This window comes from Elgaria multicarinata, chromosome 6, assembly GCF_023053635.1.
Source record: "Elgaria multicarinata webbii isolate HBS135686 ecotype San Diego chromosome 6, rElgMul1.1.pri, whole genome shotgun sequence".
Classification (NCBI taxonomy): Eukaryota; Metazoa; Chordata; class Lepidosauria; order Squamata; family Anguidae; genus Elgaria; species Elgaria multicarinata.
In genome coordinates, this window is record NC_086176.1 from 93,977,288 (window position 1) to 93,999,590 (window position 22,303).

The 22,303-nt window shown below is 41.9% G+C and overlaps 2 protein-coding genes across 4 annotated transcripts in view; one reads left to right on the top strand and one right to left on the bottom strand.

Moving 5' to 3' along the window:
* The first annotated feature begins 2,030 nt into the window (after nucleotides 1-2,030).
* Nucleotides 2,031-11,624, top strand: MOCS2 (molybdenum cofactor synthesis 2). Of its 2 annotated transcripts, XM_063128664.1 has the most exons (5): nucleotides 7,616-7,704; nucleotides 7,980-8,107; nucleotides 9,517-9,670; nucleotides 10,438-10,561; nucleotides 11,532-11,624. In XM_063128664.1, the coding sequence occupies exons 2-5, from the start codon at nucleotides 7,987-7,989 to the stop codon at nucleotides 11,598-11,600; spliced, it is 468 nt and encodes a 155-aa protein (XP_062984734.1). In that variant the 5' UTR covers nucleotides 7,616-7,704; nucleotides 7,980-7,986; the 3' UTR covers nucleotides 11,601-11,624. The 2 variants fall into 2 exon arrangements, with proteins under 2 accessions (XP_062984735.1, XP_062984734.1); XM_063128665.1 differs by lacking the exons at nucleotides 9,517-9,670; nucleotides 10,438-10,561; nucleotides 11,532-11,624 and adding exons at nucleotides 2,031-2,528; nucleotides 5,903-6,024 and having other exon boundaries at nucleotides 7,558-7,704; nucleotides 7,980-8,068.
* A 1,982-nt stretch (nucleotides 11,625-13,606) lies between these two features.
* Nucleotides 13,607-22,303, bottom strand: part of ITGA2 (integrin subunit alpha 2) — a 74,566-nt gene continuing 65,869 nt past the window's right edge. For both annotated transcript variants that reach the window (XM_063128084.1, XM_063128085.1), the window contains 2 exons: nucleotides 17,654-17,770; nucleotides 13,607-16,791 (listed from right to left, as the gene is read on the bottom strand). In XM_063128084.1, the coding sequence (XP_062984154.1) occupies nucleotides 16,702-16,791; nucleotides 17,654-17,770 (207 nt within the window). In that variant the 3' untranslated portion in view covers nucleotides 13,607-16,701. The remainder of the gene's footprint in view (nucleotides 16,792-17,653; nucleotides 17,771-22,303) is intronic.

Genomic DNA, 22,303 nt, shown 5'->3' on the forward strand with positions numbered 1-22,303 from the left:
CCACAAAGAACTACACTGGACTGATGCAATAAGCCAGTGGTCTTCAACTGATGGGTCACAACCCAAAAGTGGGTCGCGAGATCAGTCCAGATGTGTTGCAGCAAAGCTGTGGCTGCCATGTTGGGCAAATATGAAATTGTGAGTGGCGCCAGTGTTGCAGGTTGGGAGTCTGAGGTGGATCTTGGGTCTGGACAAGTTGAACACCACTCCAATAAGCCACAAAACGTCCCCAGAAACCACGTTCAGGTACCCGTTCCGGGCTATAGTCTGCATTCTTGAAACATGGCCCAGAATGGCCACTTCCAAATGACACAAATCATCCAAATCAACCTGTCATACATGACTATATGATATGAAAGTGATCCAGTAAGCCAAAAATTACCCACAGAAACCATGTTGGATACTGGTTCTGGGCAATAGTCAACACTGACCTGAACGGCAACTTCCATATAAGCCAACTCAACTAAATTCTCCTGGCAGGCATAACCACATAGGAGGCATGCAACAGGCCACACAACATCCACAGAAATCATGTTTGGATAAAATGAGCCTAATCAACAAAATTTATCAGACAGAGATAACTGCATGGGAATGGTATAATAAGCTACAAAACTGCCCTAAACTCATGTTCCAGTACCTGTTTCAGGTGACAGTCTCTATTTCGTAAAATGGCACAAAACAGAAACTTCCAAGTGAGACAAATCAAACAAACTCACCAGTCACACATAACTATATGGGAGTCATACAATATACCATAAACAAACACTACTACCCGATATTAGAATTAAAAGACATTTTTAGTATATATTACAATAATAGAATCAAACCCACCTCAAAAAGTATCAGTGTGTGTCTGTAGGCTGACCATATGGAAAGGAGAACAGGGCTCCTGTATCTTTAACAGCTGTATTGAAAAGGAAATTTCAGCAGGTGTCATTTGTATATATGGGGAACCTGGTGAAATTTCTTCATCACCACAGTTAAAGCTGCAAGTGCCCTGCCCTCTTTTAAATCTGGTCACTCTAGTATAGCTCCTGCAGCTTTAACTGTGGTGATGAAGAGGGAATTTCACCAGGTTCTCCATATATACAAATGACACTTGCTGAAATTCCCCTTTCTATGCAACTGTTAAAGATACAGGAGCCCTGTCTTCCTTTTCATATGGTCACCCTAGTGTCTGTAACTTTTAGCTCTACCGAGTAACACCCTTTACCACCTCCCACTTTCTTCCAGCCTCTGGTTCTTTGGTGCGTTCCCAGATTAAACAACCCTTACAAAGGCTGACCATATGGAAAGGAGGACAGGGCTCCTGTATTGTTAACAGTTGCATAGAAAAGGTAATTTCAGCAAGTGTTATTTGTATGCATGCAGCACCTGGTGAAATTCCCTCATCACCACAGTCAAAGCTGCAGGAGCCTTGCCCTCTTTTGTATCTGGTCACTCTAGTATAGCTCCTGCAGCTTTAACTGCAGTGATGAAGAGGGAATTTCACCAGGTTCTCCATATATACAAATGACACCTGCTGAAATTCCCTTTTCTATGCAACTGTGATATAAGATCCTTCCATGTCCTTTCCCCACCACACAGAAAGTAAGGGTAAGGATTGAGGCACTTGGACTGCATTTCTGCTTTTAGAAAGGCGGTGTGAGGTCCTGATCCTCCCCCTTCCCCCACCTTCCCAAATTTTCTGAGGGTCACTTCATGTTACTGTAAAACTGTAGCTACGTTTGCTTTTGTTTTTACTCAAAAGTAAGCTCATGGGATCTCATATAGATCAGGTCCCTGACTGGTGAATTTGGTAGATTTCTCTAATTTGCAAGTGACCATTCCATTCTGTTCTGGATGTGTTCTAGGCATTAAGGGGCTAATAATAGACATTTTCCAAGGGTTTCTGCCCTAAAGTACTCCGGTATCTCTAACACGTGCTGCAGTGTTTAGCATTTTTTATAAATAAAATAAAATAAAGGGGCCGTTCCAGCCGATTCCGTTCCGGCTTTTACGCCGTCCCCCGTTCCATTCGTCTTTTACACCACCCCAGATGAGTCAAAGGCAGGAGCCTTATGCTCCAGGATCACTGCCCCCTTTGCGGACATGCGTACGAAGCAGTGCAAGCTCGTGGCTCCAATTTCGGTGGGGCCGTGAATTCATTCTGGTTTCCTTCAGAACAAGCCAGAATTCTAAAGCAGCTCTGCAAAAGCGCTGAAGCTATTTCGGGAATCGGGTTCAGCACCTTAGAATTCTGCCTAGTTCTGACTGAAACCAGCCCTACTGAAACCAGAGCCGCCAGCCTTCGCGGCCACAAAGGGATACCGATCCTGCTCCGAATTGGTCCCTGAGCTTTCGCTTTCCTCTTTGCTTCCGGGCGGCTGCTCTGCTCTGCTCCGAAAAGCCAACCCACGTGGAGGCGGCGCGAAGGAAGTGAGCAGGCGAGGCGCCTCCGTTGCTGCAGGCGCAGCAAAAAACAACCTCAGGAGACCGCAGCAGCTGCTCGCTCGCTTGCCCAGAACGGCGCGTCAATGAGCTGCGAGGTACGCAGAGGTTCCCCTTGGTCAGGCCACTGGGAGGGGGAACCTGGCCGCAGCCTTGCTTCTGCATGGAGTCGCAGGGCGCTTGCTTTCGATCCGTCTCCGCTGGGCCTTCCTCCTGCTTGGAGGCGCCAGGCGACACCACACCCCAGGGCAAGCGTTCTGAATAGGTGCTGGAGCTCCAGATATCCCCGCAGCTGTGCCCGCTGCACTGGAAACCCCTGCCCGTTTCATGGCATGGGGAGAGGCAGGCGTGTCGCGGTTCATAGGCGGTCTGCGCGTGTTCAGAGGCACGGGTTTTCTTTTTGTTTCGGTTTGTTGTTATTCCACAAGCGCCTACGGCACACCGGTTCTGGGGCTGGAACCCTACCTTGCTGACCCCAGGATCTCTCCTGTGGAGGACATGAACCAGAGAAGCACACCGAAGTAGTCCTTAAGGGCCGTATACTTAAAGTGAATTTGCACTTTTACAAAAGCCCATTTCCTAGGGTAACCATATGAAAAGGAGGACAGGGCTCCTGTATCTTTAACAGTTGCATAGAAAAGGGAAATTCAGCAGGTGTCATTTGCATATATGGAGAACCTGCTGAAATTCCCTCTTCATCACAACAGTTAAAGTGCAGGAGCTATACTAGAATGACCAGATTTAAAAGAGGGCAGGGCACCTGCAGCTTTAACTGTTGTGATGAGGAGAAAATTTCACCAGGTTCTCCATATATACAAATGACACCTGCTGAAATTCCCTTTTCAATACAACTGTTAAAGACACAGGAGCCCTGTCCTCCTTTTCATATGGTCACCCTACCATTTCCTCCCTCATTGCACTATTAAACGTAGATAATCCATACCCTAGTTCCATACACGGATGCCAACAGTAAAGCGGGAGCATGTTTTCTTAAGGGCAGAATCCTATGCATGCTTAGATGGGGAAAAGGTCCTAGCTGGGAATTGTAGGACCTTTTTTCCATCTAAGCGTGCATAGGATTGCGCCTGGCTGTGCTTGGCTCCTTGATGCTGGAGTCCCACCAATGATCACATCGCTAATGTTGTATTAGTGTGTAAAAGTATTTGTTGTTGTTTTTATTTGTGTTGTACTCCGCCTCAATCCAGAGTGAGAGGCGGGTAACTAATAATAATAATAATAGTAACTAATAATAATAAATAATAATTTATTTTAGTGGAACTTGTTTTCAGTCTTGGGTATTCTGATGGAATAAACCAGGCAACAAAATGTTTTTATTGACATGAGGACCTGATTGAGATGAGGACCTGATTTGCTGGCTCTCCTCCTTGATGCACCAAAACTGTTAGTAGTGGTGAAACACCCCCCACCCCCACCAATCTTGACTGGAAAGCAGTGGGGATTGGGAGATGCAAAAGTTGGAAAAGGTGGAAACTTTCTCAGAGGGGGTTAAAATAAGTTTTTGACTCTCTCGTCCCCTCCGTGATTTCCAGGGAGATTTGGCACTACTACTGAAGGAGAAAAAGGGAAGTCTTGAAACTGGGAGTTAGGAAAAGCTTGGGTCGCAGTGATTCCCCCCTTCTTTGACAACAGCCAGAAAGTTTTTTGGGGAGTGGCTTGGCTGGCGCCCCAGTTTAGCATCAGGAGAACAAATTACACCTTCTCCCCCTTCTTTTTCTCCAGTATGCCTCCTAGGTGGAGTTTGGGATGTTTTGCTTCTGTTTCACGTTAACTGCAGTTTGCTGTGTCGTCTGAACCCAACAAACTGTGGTTTGCCAAACTTAGAGTGACCATATGGAAAGGAGGACAGGACTCCTGCAGCTTTAGCAGTTGTACAGAAAAGGGATTTGCAGCAGGTGTCATTTGTATGCATTCACCACCTGATGAAATTCCCTCATCGCAACAGTCAAAGCTGCAGGAGCCTTGCCCTCTTTTGTATCTGGTTACTCTAGTATAGCTCCTTCAGCTTTAACTGTTGTGATGAAGAGGGACAACATGGGAGAGAGGAGAGCATTTACTTTGCAGGAAAGGAAAATAATCCAGACTTTCCCCGCTTCAAAAAGAAACAAAACATGGAGGGTAAGAGCCAAAATTAGTGCAGAATGTGGATGGCATCACATGGTACTGGGCTGCAAAACTGCATACCAGGCATGGCGAGTGTGTGATAAATTGCTGGTGTGATGGAGCCCTAAGTTCAACATTCAGTTGTTTTTCACTTGCTTTCCTAGTTCTATCGTTTTCTAAAAATGTGTCCCCACCTTAATTCATAGGTGTGCAGCATGTGGTTGCATATTTGAGTGTGATCTCAAGCTTCAACAAACATGTGGCATATCGAATTGTAAAGGTGTAACTAATCACTTAAATGCTCCTGAGTGTAACTTAAACAAATGTATTATTTTCCATTCTTTGGGATGCATTGAGGAGAAAAGATGCCAGACATTGTCAGATGTACAGAGCTAGCGTAATATAGTGCTTAAGTGCATGACCTGTGACCTGGAAGTCCAAACTTCAGCTCAGTCATTATGATTGCAATCCTGTGTACGCTCAAATGAGAGCAAACCCTACTGAATACAGTGGGACTTTCTTATGAGTAAACATGGATAGAGTTGGCTGCATCTGACTTTATTATTGTTGTAAAGGAAGAGCGCCCAGCAACCTGCTGGCTTCTTAACTGGATTTAGCACGGATCTCCAGGCACAGACACTCACAGCTCACCAAGATGAGGTTTAAGACCATTTATTAGGAAAAGGGTAGGAATACATGGGATTAGCAGAATAAAACCATAAAAGCATGCATAAATGTATAAGAACCCAGAACAAGCAAGCTAAAAACTAAAGCTACAAAGTCATACGTCACCCAGACTGAACCCAGCCGACACCCCGCTGTTCTGTTCACGGGGATGTCTTTATACTATTCTTTTTGCTCCTTCCCCCCTCCTTCAGCTTTGATGCGTGGAGTTTCTTCACACCTCCGCCCGGGATGGTTAATCACTCAAGGACACAAGACAGTTACAATCCGCTTGGCTCCAGTCTTCTCCCCCTCATACAGCTGCCTGGTTCTTATCTCCCTTCCTATGGAACCATAAAGTCCATAAATTAAAAGACATGCCAGTCCCAAGGTCCGGTTAACCCTCACCCTACCCTTACAATTGTGGCCTTAGGTGAGCCAGTAACCCTGCTTCGGTCACTCTTTTGTAATAAAGGGGATATTAATGCTAGCCTACCTTATAGGCATTCTCCTATAATTTTCTGAGATATTGTGTGTCATAGAAAGTGCTTTGGACATTTCAGGAAAGGACTGATATATTACACTCATGCCCTTCTCTTCCTCTGGAGAATTCAAGAGTAGCTTACGTATGCATATACTGTATGTATGTTCAATTTTGTTACCTATCTGACGAGCTCTTTAAAAACAGGTGCTAGTGTTGTACTTTGCCAGAAGTGCCGAATTAGCCGGTGTCCGCACTGAGACAATTTCCGTGCCTCAACAGATAACATCGCTTCAGCTGTGGGAAGAAATTGTGAAGAGGCATTCGAGGTACTGTGGCTTTTGTCTATTAATAAAATGGTTTCCCCTGCCCCGCTCTGGCAATGCAATGCTGGACATGTGGGTCCCAAAGTGAATCCTATTGAATTCAAGGTGGGTGGGTTGTGTTTATTCCCAGTTAAGTATGCATAGGATTGCAGCCTTAATGTCATCCTGTCATGTCACCTCCTAGCACGACTAAGAAACCAAACCGGTTAGAGCAGTCTTGAAAGTAAGCCCACAAATGTTAGGAGCCTGTCATTCATATATATATATATATATATATTAGGCTAGGTAGCCTGGTAAGAGACTAGGCAGGCTGTATTTCCACGCTGGCCATTAGGAAGCACCCAGTAAAGAAACACAGAGCACTAGCCTCTTAGCAGGCCTTTTTCTAAAGCCTTCTACCAAGAGAATTAGTGAAGGAGCGATCCATCCCTTCTCTGCCGTCCTGCTGCAGCAGGTTCAGAAACCATGTGGGTTGGTGGAGAAGAAACAGAGGGCATGTCTACACCAAGGGAGGGGAGGGGAGGGGGAGGATCTCGTGATATGCTAATCGCAATATCCTCCCCCTCAGTCCACATGAGCTGCGTGAAGTCCAGGGCATTGCGCCCATCACGGCGGTCATTTTACTTGCAAGGAGCCGGGACAAAACCAAGATGGCCGCCCACACCTTCCATGGTCTCAGGACAATCCCGAGACTGTGGGGAAAATCAGGCTAAAAGCTGTCCTGGTTATCCCAGAGAAATGGAGGGATCTTCCCTCTCTGCCCCCAGGATCCCCAGTGCCTCATGTGGGCGCACAGGAATGATCCCGGAGCGTTGAGTGGTTAAACACAAGTCTGAGCTAGACTATTATTTTATTTAGTATTCTTATTTATTACAGTTATATACCGCCCCATAGCTGAAGCTCTCTGAGCAGTTTACAAAGATTACAAAGACTATTCAGTTACCACTTAGAGATATTTTAAAATATGTTTCCTTGAAGACATTAGTGGCCAAAACTATTGTTTACGCCATTTTGAATTCACATCTGCTTGGGAAGCCATGGTTTAAGAATTGGTATTCTTAAGTAAATCATATATATTGAACGTGAATTCATTGTGCTGCTCCTTATGTAGCCTTATACAGCACCATCCACACACAAGAAGGGGTGTGTCTTCTTTAAACCTCAAGGTTTAAAAAAATACAAAAAAAATGTTTTTAAACAATTTCAGGGTAGAAAATCTCCCCCAGCCCAATGAAGATCAAGCTAGGGCAGTAGCCGCAGAACACCTGAGCATCTATTGTGGCGAGGGTGGGATGGACACAGAAAACCTGTGGCGGGAATGGAAAGGAGTACACAAGCAAAGGTCATGGCTGGCTAGCTGGAACCCTGAACTGGAGCACTCCATGCTATAACATCTCGTTGCAGTTCCTGCTTATGGTCTCTGTGTCTTGAAAACGTACCACCTGATTTGCAACTTTTAGCTATGTGGCATCAGGTGCTTGTGAAAGGGCACAATCAAATGAAATGCTAATCTTTCTCCTGATGCCATTCCTTCAGACTTGCTGCTATACAGGACCAAGTCGTCTTTGCTGTCCGCCAAGAATACGTGCTTCTTGGGGACCAGCTGCTGGTCCTTCACTCGGGGGACGAAGTTGCCGTCATTCCACCGATTAGTGGAGGTTAACTCTGGGAAGACATCCTCAGGTATGTGATGGTGTTTCCCAAAATGGTTATTACAGATAAATCTAATCTCCATAGCACAGTTTTCTCCAACTGGTGCCCTCCAGATGTGAAGGACTACAATGCCTAACATCCCCAGCCAGGATGGCCATTGGCCATTCTGGCTCAAGTGATGGGAATTGTAGTCCAACACATCTGAAGGGCGCTGGGGTGGGGAAAGTTGCCATTGCAATTCAGGTAGCACCTTGCAAATGATTCCATTAACTGGAATATAAATTTTTATCTCTGCTTGTTTCTAGACAAATCATGAATCAAAGTGAGGACGAGCTCAAGGACTTGATTAAACTGAACAGCGAGAAGCTCTCAGCAGACGAAATATCCGAACTGGTGATTTCTCCCTGCTGTGGGGCTGTATCTTTGTTTATAGGTAGGTTTGATGCACATAGCACAAATATCTGAATAAGTAAAGTGTTTTTAACCATATGGAACTGTATACAGAGAAAGAAGACCAGGGGAGCCCATCCATAGGGGCTGTCAAATAGGCAAATAGGTGGAGTGAGACAAACATAGAACAAGATGGAGACATTAATTGCAGTTGTGGCTTCAGCACAATTCTAAACCATGAGGATAAGAATAGCTTCTGGAAAATGAAAGGTAGAGTAGGTCATGTGGCCATTCATACTGAGATAGCTGTCACTGCCAGGAGAAGAATGTCAGAAGAAGGTGCATCATCATCATCATTATTATTATTATCATCATCATCCTACCTTAACTGACTCAAGGCAGTTTACAAGATTAAAACATAGACAATTTAAACATATAAATATAAATTTACAAAAGTTAAAATGGAATTAACCTCTTGTAATAATCAAAACATTTTTAAAAAATTAAAAAAGCTTATCACAGTTAAAAACCCATTACATTAACACAGGTCCAGAGTATTCCCAAAGGCCTCTGCCAGAACAAAAAATGGTTTGCCTACTTCTGAAAGTGTAACAAAGTGGGAGCCAGTCTAGCTTTGCTGGGGAGGGAGTTCCAGAGCCTTGGAGCAGCCACCGAGAAGGCCCTCTCCCACGTACCCACCAGGTGTGCCTGAGACGATGGTGGGACTGAGAGAAAGGCCTCCCCTGAAGATCTCAGAGCATGGGCAGGCTCATATGGGAAAATACAATCTTTTAGATAATTTGGACTCAAGGCATGAATGCACATGCAGAGGACTATAACATGGTGCATGATGTGGTCTATCTGTGCAGGCTGCTAGAAGCATCTGTCTGCTGTGTGCTCAGTCCCTCCCACAGATGCTTTGTAATTGTGGTAGTCAAATGTTGCATTGTGTATTGCCACATACTCCAATCCCACTGCTTCTAGAGTTGTGTCTGTGCAGCCTTTCCCACTGTAAAGATCTTGTATTCTTATTTAAAGCACCTTTTCTGTGCAGTTGAAGTTCACTCGGGGTTTCAGCTCATGCAGTTGCCAGGCCCGTGACAAACTTATGCAATACGGATGGGCACACCTGCGCATTTCGGTTTTGCTCAGTTTCTCATTTTTCCAACCATCAGTTCATTTTGGCCCCTTTCTGCTTCAGTTTACCTATTCTGCCCCCAAAAAGTCTGCACAAAAATTCATATGCATTTTCGTGTACGTTTCTTACAATATATACAATAATATGTTATTATTTCTGCTGATATGTATTCCCTTGACGGTCTTATTGCAGACGTGAATGTCGAGGTATCATGCCCTTGCCCGTTGACAAAGCTCCCAAAAGTAAAACGCTTTTGTCTAGCTTACCTTTTTCTACAGGCCGAAGTGTCAAATGAATGTGTCCTTTCCTTTCAGGCACTACCAGGAATCACTTTGAGGGAAGAAAAGTCATGCATTTAGAATATGAAGCATATGCACCCATGGCCGAAGCGGAATTAAAGAAAATATGCACTGATATTAGATTAAAATGGCCTGCAGTGAAACATATAGCAATACATCATAGACTTGGGTATGTACGGACAATATTTATGCTCTTCTTGCTTTATTAGACAAAGGACCGTGCTTGGAGAGTTGGATTTTTTTGTTATAAAGCAAGTGGCATGTGGACGCTGCCTGAGGTCAGAATATTTGGTGTCTTCTGACTGGCAGCTCTGCAGGGACTCAGTCAGTGGTCTTTCCCCTCACCTCATTCCTCATTAAAGGCCCTATTCCATGCATGTTTAAACAGAAAAAAGTCCTCCAACTCCGAGCACGCCCCAGCCAGGTATAATGAGAATTGTAGTCCAACAACACCTGGAAGGCCATAAGTTCTCAGCTCCTGAACTAAGCAATATGTGCCTCATGGTTTTATACATTATAGAGCTTTTAGGATAGGGTAGAAGAACAATTCAATTCATTGGGGTCATGAGGGTCCAGACCTTCCCCAGCTACGTTGCTTGAGGGTCTGAGCCGTTCCTGGCTTTGGTGCAATTTCCTGGCTCTGACCTGGGTGCTCCATTTGTCCCATCTCTCATCTAATTATTGTTAGACTAGATTGTTGTTGCAAGTTCTCCATCTCCGTTTTTTCTTAATTTGTTTTCCTGTTGAATTGTCCATTGCCAAGTCTAGTAGAGAGACATGCAGTTTCTATCTCATTTAAGATTCCTAGAACATGGCCTGTCTGTTTTTTCACATGCCTTTGTAGTATTTAGCAAAAAGAGCTTTATTTAGCCCTCTAAAGATTAAGCTAATGTGGATAAAAGCAACCTCTAATGCCACTTTTCACGTCTTCTGTAGTTCAGTTCCCATTAGCGAAGCGAGCGTGATCGTCGCAATCTCTTCCCCTCACAGAGCAGAATCTCTTGCGGCAGTGCAATATTGCATCAATACTTTAAAAGCAACCGTCCCTATATGGAAAAAGGTATGCATGTCTCAATTTTGCTTTCTCTCCAAAAAGAAAGGAAGAAAAGGTGCTATCAGATACAATTGTACCATGCAGTCTTTCCCAGGGACAAGGAAAGACCTCTTGAGAGATTCCTGGGAGAGTTACCTAGCAAACTCCTGATGCTGTTGCCTGTATGTGTATTTCTGTTGGCAGTCGGGGGGAGGCGTTTTCTGTTTTGGTCCTCCCCTCTTGTGGAATCCTCTCCCCCTGCAGTGCAAAAGCCCCCATCTCCAATCATGTTTCAGCATCCATTAAAAACCATGCATTTGCTGATTTTAATACTTCGCATAATATATTTTTCTGGTTTTATCTTTGTATTTGGATTGTTTTAATGGTTTTTTTCCAACCGTCCTGTGATTTCATAATGAAGTGTGGTATAGATTTATTATTATCATTATAATTATTTATTATTATTATTATTATTATTATTATTATTTTGCCATTGGTAGAAACGAGTAAACATGTGCCTACCAAATTTCACTGCAACTTCTTTTTTTAAAAGTGCTACAGATATTCAATTGGTTTCATCCAGTCCTGTATTTAACCTAAAATTATGAAGCAATCCTTCTGCGGTCCCAGCTGTGAATGCTGAATGGGAACCAATGGGATTCTATTCTTCCATTCTACTAGTCCTCAGGTTGGTTCACCACAGGACACTGGCCTATCAAGGGCCTTTATCCAAGCGAATGCCTTGGATATATGCATCCCATTGTCTCACTCATTCCCAGGTCTTGTTTACTTCCCAGAATTTTGCACTGGATGTTTTTATGTTTTATTGGAATCCCATCATTGATAGCACAATTGATGAAAAATCTTGGCGCTCCAAGTTGTTGCATTCCGTTTACTGGACAAAATTATTTCTCATCTGTTGTTCACACTGAATATACTGTCTTTCCGTGTAACTACCTTTGCAGTAGTTCTCATCCATGATGTTCTTTGGTTTCAGGAGGTCTATGAAGAGGAATCTTCTTGGAAAGAAAACAAGGAATGCTTTTGGGTCAAGACAGAAAAATAAACTCTCATAAAAGTTTTACTGGAACTACCTTGTGTTTTTATTTTATAATAATACAGAAGACGATTAGATTTCAGCAGATGTAGAGTTAATCTTACTAACAAATGCATGAAGCACTTGTGAAGTAACTGGATATTTAAGGCCTGACGACATATGGATACAGAGTGCTTGGATTTCTTTGCTTTTCATTCTTAACTTTCTCTCCTGAAAAACCACAAGTCTTAACAAGTGCTGAAACTTTTCAAAAACCAGATTGGGTCATGCAAACATTGATCCTCCAAATTCTGAAAATTGTGCTGAAGTCATCTGTCCTTTGCACATCTCTGCTACCCCTTTATCTATGAAGAATTTGGGAAAGTCTTCATTGCTTTCTACTGGACCTTTTGTATTCTTGTAATATTTCAAATATTTGGTTACAGTAGCTCTTTCAACTAAATCAACTTCTATAATTTCATGCAAGCTACACGCTGCATAACACAGTAGGGTGTCGTGATAAACCATGGTTTATCGTGACAGGAAAGACGTTAGCCTCCCCCTGGGCTTATGTGATGTCCTTTCTGGCATGCCCACAGTGAGAAGAAGGCTTTACTTTAGATTAATCAGTTTAGCATGTCATCTGAACTCTAAACCATGCTTAACCTTATCTATGGTCTGGAAGAAACAAAGCAGTGTCACAACCCATGGTTTGAACTTGAGTTTCAAACAAAGTGCAGTTAAGAATAACCACTATTTGCTGGGTTTAGATGACATGACAAGCAGAAGCTAATAAAAAAATGAAGCAGAACTCTTCTTTGTGGTCGTGTGGGTGAGTATGAGAGCAGACCGTTGTTCTGTGCAAATTTATATTGCTAGAAAAGGGTTGATGTAAAAAAGCTATTGAAGTTTACAGATTGTTGATTTGTTTACAACCATTATTTATATTTACTTCACTTTGACAATATGGAGCCTTCATTAGGAGCAGATGAATAATAATAACAGGAGTAGATCTGTGTTTTGCTAGAAGACCGCATCATGCATTATATTTTTAGTAGATGCACCAAACATATTATGCACACTTATTAAAACTTAAGGGCTTGGATCCAGACATAGTTATACTTAAAGTAGATTCATTAAAATCAATTAGACTTAGTGAAGTGTAAAGTGATGAACATTAGGGGGGGGGGGAATCTTCAAGTACAAACTGATGGAATCTGAGCTAACAATGACTGGCTAAGAAAGAAATCTTGGGGTTATGGTGGCCGTCTTGAAGAAATGTCAACCCATTGTGGGGCTGCTGTGAAAAAGGCAAATTCCATGTTAGGCATAATTAGGAAGGGATTTGAAAACAAAACTGCAAGAACAATACTCCACTTATCCAAAGCTATGGTGTAACCACACTTAAAATACTGTGTACAATTCTGATCTACATATCTAATAAAGATATTGTAGAGTTGGTGGGGGGGAGTGTAGAAAAGAACTAAAATGATCAAGGGGCTGGAGCAACCCCCCTATGAGGGATGGTTACAGCAGCTGGGATTGTTTAGCTTAGAAAAAAGGGAAAGGGAGACATTGCAGAGGTGTACAAAATTATGCATGTTGCAGAGGAAGTGGATAGGGAGGCATTTCCCCACCCCTCTCATAAATACTAGAACCTGGGGCCATCCCATGAACCTGGGAATAGCCAGTGTGTATCATTGGAGAGACTGCTGTGAAAACAAACATGTAAAACTATGAGCTTTCCATATTTATTAAAAAAAGAAAGTAAAGCCAACTTTTTGTTTTCAAAAAGCTGTAAATTGTTTTTGCTTTATGGAAAGAAGCATCCAGTATATTTTCCTAATAACTTGAAAAAGTTATGTTTTAAGTTGGGTTGCATCTCGTCCTGCAGCTCCTCTGTCTTATTCCCATTTCCCTCTGAAAATACATTCCCCAGCAACATGAAGATGCAATAGAGTACAGGGTTTACCCACACTGAATAGGTGTGTAGAAAATGGAAATGAGCCAATGAGTATAAAAAGTCTACATTATGCTTGTTTCAAATTTACTCAAGATCAGTCTTTATTTAAACACACCCACTTCAGCACATTGGTTGTTCTGACATTCTATAGAACAAAGTGCAAATATACATACATGGAGGCAAAATATATTACACCTGAACATATCCTATAGAAAGGGAAGGCCCTATACATTGAATTTAAAGGCAGTGAAAATGTACACTCGAATTGAGGTGGGTGGACACACACAGTGTGCCTGAAGTTAAATTCTCAGCCTTGTAGTTTTTAATAATTATTCTGTATTATGGTTATTCAGTTCCCAAGTTTGAAATGTTTTGCCTCTAGGGCTGATGCAATTTTACGTAGCTCTTTTATTAACTAGGATTAAAGAATTTGGGTTCCCAAAGCTGAATTTGAAGCAAGCCCAAGTTTGTGTTAGCCTTAACTAATGGGTAAGAACATAACGTGGGAGGAAGTCAATCATAAAAACCCTACCCCCTACCGCCTTAATACCGTAATCCCATATATGACTATTCAGAAGTAAGTTCCATTCAGTTCAGCTGGTCTTACTACCACATAAGCAGATACAAAATAGTAGCCTTAGCCTAGTTAACAATCAAGTAGGGATGCCTCTGCAACATCCATTGGAAATTAGTACCAATTCTGTTGTGAAACTTCACATTGCTTCATGTCCAGTAAAAATAGTGCATTATGGGATCCTGTAATATGGAATCCTGTAGTATTAACACATTTTAAATACCTTTTAAAAAGTTTGCATATTATAACGCTACATAATTACATCAAATTTGCAGCAGGATGGCAGGTGTGTGCCAGTTGAAAAGTGCAATAACAGTGTCATCAATGACAGGAAATTTGCCACTTATTGGGTTAGATCATGGATCTCCCTTTTGCAAGAGGAAGGACTCCATGCACAGAAGGTTCCTCTGCCCAATTTGTAGGGATCCCCCTTCACCCCATTTATTTGATTTATACCACAAAATGGCACTCAAGGTACGCCATTCAACAGGGTCCCCTGGCTGTGCAGCATTTTCAGGGGACTGGAGGGCAGAGGAAAACCCACTTCTAACATCGTAGTTGAACCAGGTTAGACCTGGATCCAACCCATTTAGTCTTGAAAAGGGAACAGCGTGGCTTCATGGAAATATATGAAAACCACATCTTTCTAAGGGTCTAATGACCAACCATCATTGCCTATATAATAAATCAAGCACTGGAAGACAATCTTTAAATGATGGTAGCTTGATCCTAAAGAAAGATAAAAAGTTTTTCTATTTCTCCCCCACCCTTGCTCATTCCAAATTGCTTGCTTCCAAAGTAGGCAGGGAGGAAAAAAATAAAACCTTTAAACAATAAAAAAGAGCATTTTAAACAAGAAAACATTAAAGGCTGAATTTGAAAGATGTATCTTCACACCTTTTCTAAAAGCCAAGGGAGGAAGTGAATCAGTTCTTGAGGGGGAGCATGCCAGATTTAGGAGTGACACAGGAGGAAGTCAATGGGACCCAGTGCGCAAATGGGCCTCTCCTGCAAATCCTAATAATCGGACAGGATTTAAAGGTTAAAACCAACACCTGGAACTGAACCCCAAAAGCAATTGGCAACTAGCACAGGTCTTTTAAGACTGGTATAATATGGCCCTGATACCGTGCAGGCTAGCAGCCACATTTTGCACCAAAGGAATCACCCAGCCACTCTTCAGAAGGAGCCCCACATGGAGTGCACTGCAATAGCTAGGTATATGCTCAGCATGTGTGTGGCCATCATTGGGTCAAGTTGTAGGTGGATTTGCTCCTGTGAATTCCATAATTGCTTTTATATAAACCTATGTTACCCTTAGTGCTGTATATAGTCACACCTCCAGCCAGAACATTATGATACATTGGGCATGTCTACACCAGCCCTATATCCTGGGAACATCCTGGGATCGTTCCTGTGCATCCAAATGCCACACAGGGGATCCCAAGAGCAGGCAGGGTCAATCCCTCCATTTTCCTGGGATAACCCTTAGGTGTAGAAAGGGCCATAGTGTTGGTCAGCAGGTACCATCCTGATTTCTTTGCAGGCACAGAGACCCACAACAAGCTTCTAAACTTTGTTTGGCTGGTCAAACCTAAAGGCACATCCAGAGAGAGAGAGTAGCTTCACCAGATCACGTTCTGCTGACCCCTTCTATAACTGAAGCTGGTTCTCTCCTCCTCCAGTTCCACAAGGGCCTTTAGGTAATGTCAGAGCTTCATCCTCCACCATCAAATTAAGAGACAACTGAGGCTCCCCTAGGTCCTAGCTTGGTAAATTATATGTATAGTCTCACAGCTATGGCCACGATATAAACAATGGCATGGCTAGCAAAAGCACCAGCAGGACTTGTATTCTCTTATTCACTCCCCCTTCTCTTGAATGTTACCAGACAAAGCTTCAACTGTGCAACCTCAATTTCTCATTCACAGAATTTTATGGGAGATCCGGTTGACAGCATCTTCCCATGTTTTCCCACCACTTCCATCTTTATTTCTTACCAGGAAAAAGATCTGTTAAGGAAAAATAGCTGCACAATACGTTTTGAGTGTTGCTGCTGGGAGTCCTTGTCTGGAAGCACCCTGTATAGTATATAAATCACAGGCTATGGTGTAAACCAAGAACTTCAAAAGCAGAATTTAATTCAGGGAGGTGAAGTCAATGAGTGTGTGCTGTTGTTGGTTTAGCTGGCTACACGTATGTCTTTTGTATACCTCAAATAAATTTCTGGACCACAGAATAAAATTTAAAACGTAAGTCAAATACATCAACAGAGTATTTCTGGCACAGTTCAGTATTATCGCCTCTGGTCCTGCCATTTCAGAGTGTATTAATAAAATATAAAAACATACTTTTTTTAAAAAAAACCCTGTAAACAAAACCCCAAACCGACCAGCAGTCATGACTAAAATAAAAAGTACATATAAAATGTTTACATCTATAAAAAAAAATACAATGAGACATTTTCACTGGGAAAAAGAGAGAGTGAAAAATCACAAAAATTTGTAAGGCACTCGGAAAAGTTGAACCAGTGTGATTGCAAGCATTGCTTGTGGCTCAGAGGGTTGGTGCACAAAGTATTATTACTGCAATATTCATTCTCTGTCCTTAGTGAGTTCTGTAATTTCATCCATATCTTCCACATCCTTTGCCATTTTCTCATATTTCCGCTTGAAGAAACCAAGCTGTAAGAAATTTGAGAAGTTTTTAAATGGATAAATACATGTCGGTATTTATACACACACACAACCTAAGACCAGTTAACATATTTGGTTATTACAAGCATTTAAGTTGCCCTGGTATATGCACCCATAAGCAGCATTTGGATGTAATGCTAAACTATGTTTTTACCTAGCCATAGTTTGCTATTATGTCAAAACCAAGAGAGATTATGGTTAGTCTTAACAATGGTTTAGGAGAAACTAACATCAAACTGTGGTTGCTGATCATGGCTTGTTTCTTTAAATTATAGTTAAGACTAAGTTTGTCTGAGTTTGGACATAACAACAAAGCACATTTATAGTTTAAAACAGAAGCAAAAGCTTCCAATCTTGTGGCTATGCAAGCAGAGGAGAGGCAGAGTGCCCAGCCATAAATAACAGTAGTGTGCGGACTCAAGCTATGCAAAGCTGATTTCTTAGCAGATCTCTGAAAAACAGTTCTCTAGTTCCAACTGTTTGGGTGGGAAACTTTACTCCTGAGTATGAACTTAAGAAATGAGATATCTTAGTGGCAATGACCAACACATGTCATATTAAGAACATGGCTCCATTATTAATGAGGTATCTTACTACATAGCAAAACGTCCTATGAGATTCATATCCCAAACCCCAAGTCTGAATGATGTTTCCTGATCCCATATGGCTACTTAAAAAGAACAACCTCATGGAAGGTACATCCAATGGGATCGGAATATATACTAAAATTCTCTGTGTGGGGTAGTTTATTCAACATTTTTTATAATGTTTAAGAATATTGTTTATGTATTCTGGAAGGAAGATTTGATTTAGTTATATATATATTTTTAAACCATGGGTATTTCCTTACTTTCCATAAAGCAGCAACTAGGGCTACCAGTAAAAGGAGACCCAATAGAACGCTTCCTATCACAACTCCAACAGGCACTTCTGATTTCTCATTGCCATTTGTTATTGTGGCTGGAATCTGAAAAGAAACCATTGTAGTTGTTACAAACAATAAAGTAGTACATACCATAGAAATGTTATCAATGCATTCTTTGGACATTAGCTGGTGAGTGTAAGATGGAGACACTTCTGAGTAACAACTGAATTTTATATTTTCAAAATGTGTGTGTGTGTGTACCATTGATGACTTCTTCCTTGTTCCCAGAAGTCCTCAGGATAGATCCAAGTGAAACCCAAAACCTGGATCTGCCTAGTTTGAATGTCTGCAAATCCTCCTCCTCCTCCTCCCTAATTTCATTTTAACACTCTGACAACAAAATGAAGTAAATAAATAAAATGATGTAGTCATAATGATTTCAGCTTGATGTCAGCATTTTCTCACCCACCCACCCTAACCCCGTATTTTAGTAATATCTTGCCTAATAAAGAGAACTGGAGTTCTTGAAAATTTTCTTATTTTTTTGTGATGTTTGAATTGGCATAATAAAGGCATTTCACTAATAAGGATGTTTGAAGAGAATTATTGTGGTCTTGTAAGGCACAGGCTTAATTCTAGGAATGAGAATCTTCCCTCCATTTATTGTGCCAACATTCCGATATCCTTTTGGTTCTGCTCCGCTTGAATTCTAAAAGGAATTCTGGATTTCAGAATGTTGGTAATAAATTTTGTATATACACTCACAACAATAATTCCAACAGAAAAAAAAACTTTGCTTGTGCTTCAATTGGAAGAATGAAAATAGATTGGGGGGGGGGGGGAGTAACACACACAAACACGATTCCTTTTTCTAAAGTATATATTTAAATTAAAAAACCAGTTGTGTAATTTCACAGTTTAATAGTTGTGAAAAGACCAAATTAAGAATATGACAGGCTGGGGAATGCTGGGAGTCGTAGGATTTTTTATCTGTCTCAACATGTATAGGATTGTGCCCTTAAAAAACTATTTTGGGTATTTTAAAATTGTTTTAAACTATGCCATTTACCATTTTAAATATATATATTTTTTATTTCTTGAAAAGTATTGGAAACACACTTCTGTGGGACTGACATTTTACATTTCACTCCAGGAAATACATGTAATAGAATTCTCAAAATCTAGGGTGGAATTTGGGAAAAGGCAGATTTCATAAGCATTCCTAATTAATGCACTGCCATCCTGGGATCAATATTTGCCTGTCCTTATTTGTGGAGAGAAAGGAAAAACGGAATACTGCAGAATTCTTAAGTTCTTGTTTACTTCAAAGTCAGTTCCTAGACACAGCTATAGCTCCCATAAACCAAAAATGTTGAATATTTAGCTTAAGAATTTGCCTCACTTCCCCACCTCCTCTCCCCAGATACTAAAACATTAACTAAGGAACTGTAGGACGTTTCACAAAGTGAATCTGATTATAAATACAGATGTTCTTGTTGGCTTTCAAAGCTATTTAGTTTTCAAAAAATCTATGAAAGTTCATAGCGAGCTTTGAAAATCTGGAAGAACACTTTCTTTCATGTGAAAGATATGTAAAGAGTTACAATTAAACTGTCTGCTGCAATTTAGTCTCATGTCTCTGGCAACTCCACTCTGAAACCGCTCGGATATTCAAGTCTTCATTGCTGGAAAGCTTTTTTATTGTGCTGGTTTTGGGTGTGGATATATCTGTACATTTCAGCATGGCTTCCTTCCATGTACTTTGTAACAAAATGACGACAATAATGATTTTCCCAGGTGAAAATAGTGCAGATTCCAAATGGCAGGCTCTTTTGATTGTAGGGGGGAAAACAATCTTAACAAATTCCTTTACTTAGTGCATGCATAATAGTGCATGCACAGATAAAGATAATAAAAAGAAATGGGGGGTGGGAGGAATGGGAAGCCAGAGGGAGGACCCAAGGAGAGCGGGCAGAGACTCGGGGTGAACCACCTGTCCTCCCTCTCGCTGCCTGTTCCTCTCCCCATTTATTTTTATTTTTATTATCTGTATCTCCGCAGCTATGGAGATACAGATAATAAAATTTTAAAAGGGGGGAGGAATGGCCCTGTTCCTCTCCTCCCCTCCCCCCATTTTAATTTTTTTTTTTACTTTTACAGGTGCGGGGCCACCCATTGTGACCAATCAGGGCACGCCGTAGACTTCGCTGCCAAAAAAGTCAAGTTAAATGCCCAACTTTTTTGGAGCGGAGTTTCCAGGGTTTGCCCCCGGATGGCTTCGCAATGGCGGCTGCATCATGTAGATGATGTGCCGCTACTGCAAAGCTACCCTGGGGCAAACCTTTCATGTAGACATGGGCAGGATCTATACTACTGCTTATAACAGTTTATAATGGTTATGACAACTGTTCAGGCCCAGTACACATTACATATACCATTTTCATACCATTTTAAAAGTATTATATCCTGCTTGGTGTAGATTGGCCCATGGGCTAGGTCTGATCCAACATGACTCCTCTTATGTTCTTATCTAAACAACCGGGCAGGTTCATATGAGAGTACATTAACTCTAGAGGAATCATTTCTGGAATCTCTTCTATATTTTTATAGTCTACTGACTTTAAACTCTTTAACAAAACTCTTTCAACTCTTTAACAAAACGAGAGCACCTGCTTTGCATGCAAAAAGTCTCAGTTTCAATCTCTGCTTTCTCTAGTTAGGTCTGGGGAAAATTCCTACCTAAGAGCTGCTGACAGTCAGTGTAGACAATACTGGGCTAGATAGAACAATGGTCTGATTCAGTGTAAGGCAGCTTTCTACGTTCAACAATGGTGACAAAAATAATTCACTCCACAGACCAATTCAATATAAGGATAAACCACTTATCAATGCTCTAATGCATTTCTAACTACAGTTCTTCCCACTAGCTAGGTCAAAAACAAGACCATTTTCATCATTGTTGCTAATTAGGTTATTGTCCATCACAGGCAAGCAGATCTTTCTGGATATTGGATGGTGGGAATCCACAATGGAAGGACCGCTAGCTTCAACCGTGTTTGTAAAAATTTCCCAGAAAGTATCTGGTCATCACTGGAAACAGAATACTGGACTAGATGGACTATTGATTTGATCTGGCAAGGCTCTTGTGAACAGTATTACAGTCCTCCGATTAATTTGTAGGCTTGCATTTTGACTGACACTCATAAAGTAAGGGATAGCAATCTTCACTATCCCATTTCTGCGGGGAAAGCCTTTCAAAGCAGCATCCAGCAAGAGAAATGATTTGGATGCTCCTTTGAATGGCTGGCCCACAGACACTAGCAAAAGCCCATCCTCTGCGGGGGGTGGCGGCTTGGAGCAACTGCATCCCCAACCAGAGGTGGGCTTTCACTTTCTCTAGCAGCATTTTACTAGGGCAGCTCTTCAAAACATCCCTGTATGCCAAGAAACCTGGAACAGTCTTCACTGCTTTCCATAGGTGCGTGCTGTTATGATGGGTGTCCTTCCACTTATGAAATGGGCTCAGAGGCAGAAGCATGTAGCCTTTGTGATAGATCCTGGGGGCAAAAGCATTCCACAAAGGAATTGGGTGGGGGTGGGGGTTGGCCCCAGGAGCAGATTTGGGGGCAGATCTTTTAAACGATGCCAAGCAATGGAGGAAGGTCTCAGTTGCTTTCCACTGGGGATGCTGTGGCAGATTGGTTCAAAAATTAACCCAGCTATTTCCCTGTTTGGGGAAAAGAGCTCATTTTGGAACCAGTCTGATGTGAGCTTAGGGGAGCTTGTCTCTAGTCTGCACCCAACAAAGAAGATGGTGGACAATAATTAAAAAAGGAAAGAGAAAGGAAGCCCACTCTAACAATCCCCCTATCACTGTTATATATCTACATAGCTCAATACAGTCTCCTGACAGATGTAAAAATGCTCATCTCCACTGGAGGGCACTAGCTCACGTCCTATTGCCAGGTTTGGTTGTAAACGTAAAAACACTTAGAGGATAAGCTTAATAGAAGAAAGTGATTTCTGTCTAATTGTACCCAATTTTGTTCCTCCATGCACAGAAGGCTCTTTCATTCAGCAGAGCCTGTGAACAGAAGGGAAGTGATTCTCAGTGATTCTCCCTTCTCTCTGCAGCACCCTGTGCCCCCCATCTATTCCAGAGGGTTGGGGACTTTTACTAGAGCATGGGAGATGGGATGGGATGCTGCAGGAGGAAGGGGAAAACAGGGCTTTTCTACATTTAAGCTAAAATCCCGCATCCTAACAGGGGCTTCTTCTTCTAGAGTCTTTGCGGGATTACTGTTGGCACAATACACACGCTTCACCCCCCTTCCTTTCGGCGTTTACTTATTGGGCTAGTTCCATATATATAACCAGTAGATTGTGCTGCGATAATGTGTGAATCTGGTAATTACTGCATTTTTGGCGAGTTAAAAAATGGCAAAATAAAGCTAAAAAAACATAGGACAGGCAGTGGATGTTGATGCTGTCGTTGTAAAGGACTCACAAAGGTTTCCCCGAGTGACCAAACATGAGTGTATGAGAGAAATGCCTTGTATGGAGTCTCCCTTAGTGAAAATTGTTTTGGTCTCGCTTCTATTTATGGAAGCCTCTGCTGGAGCAAAGAGCCTTCTA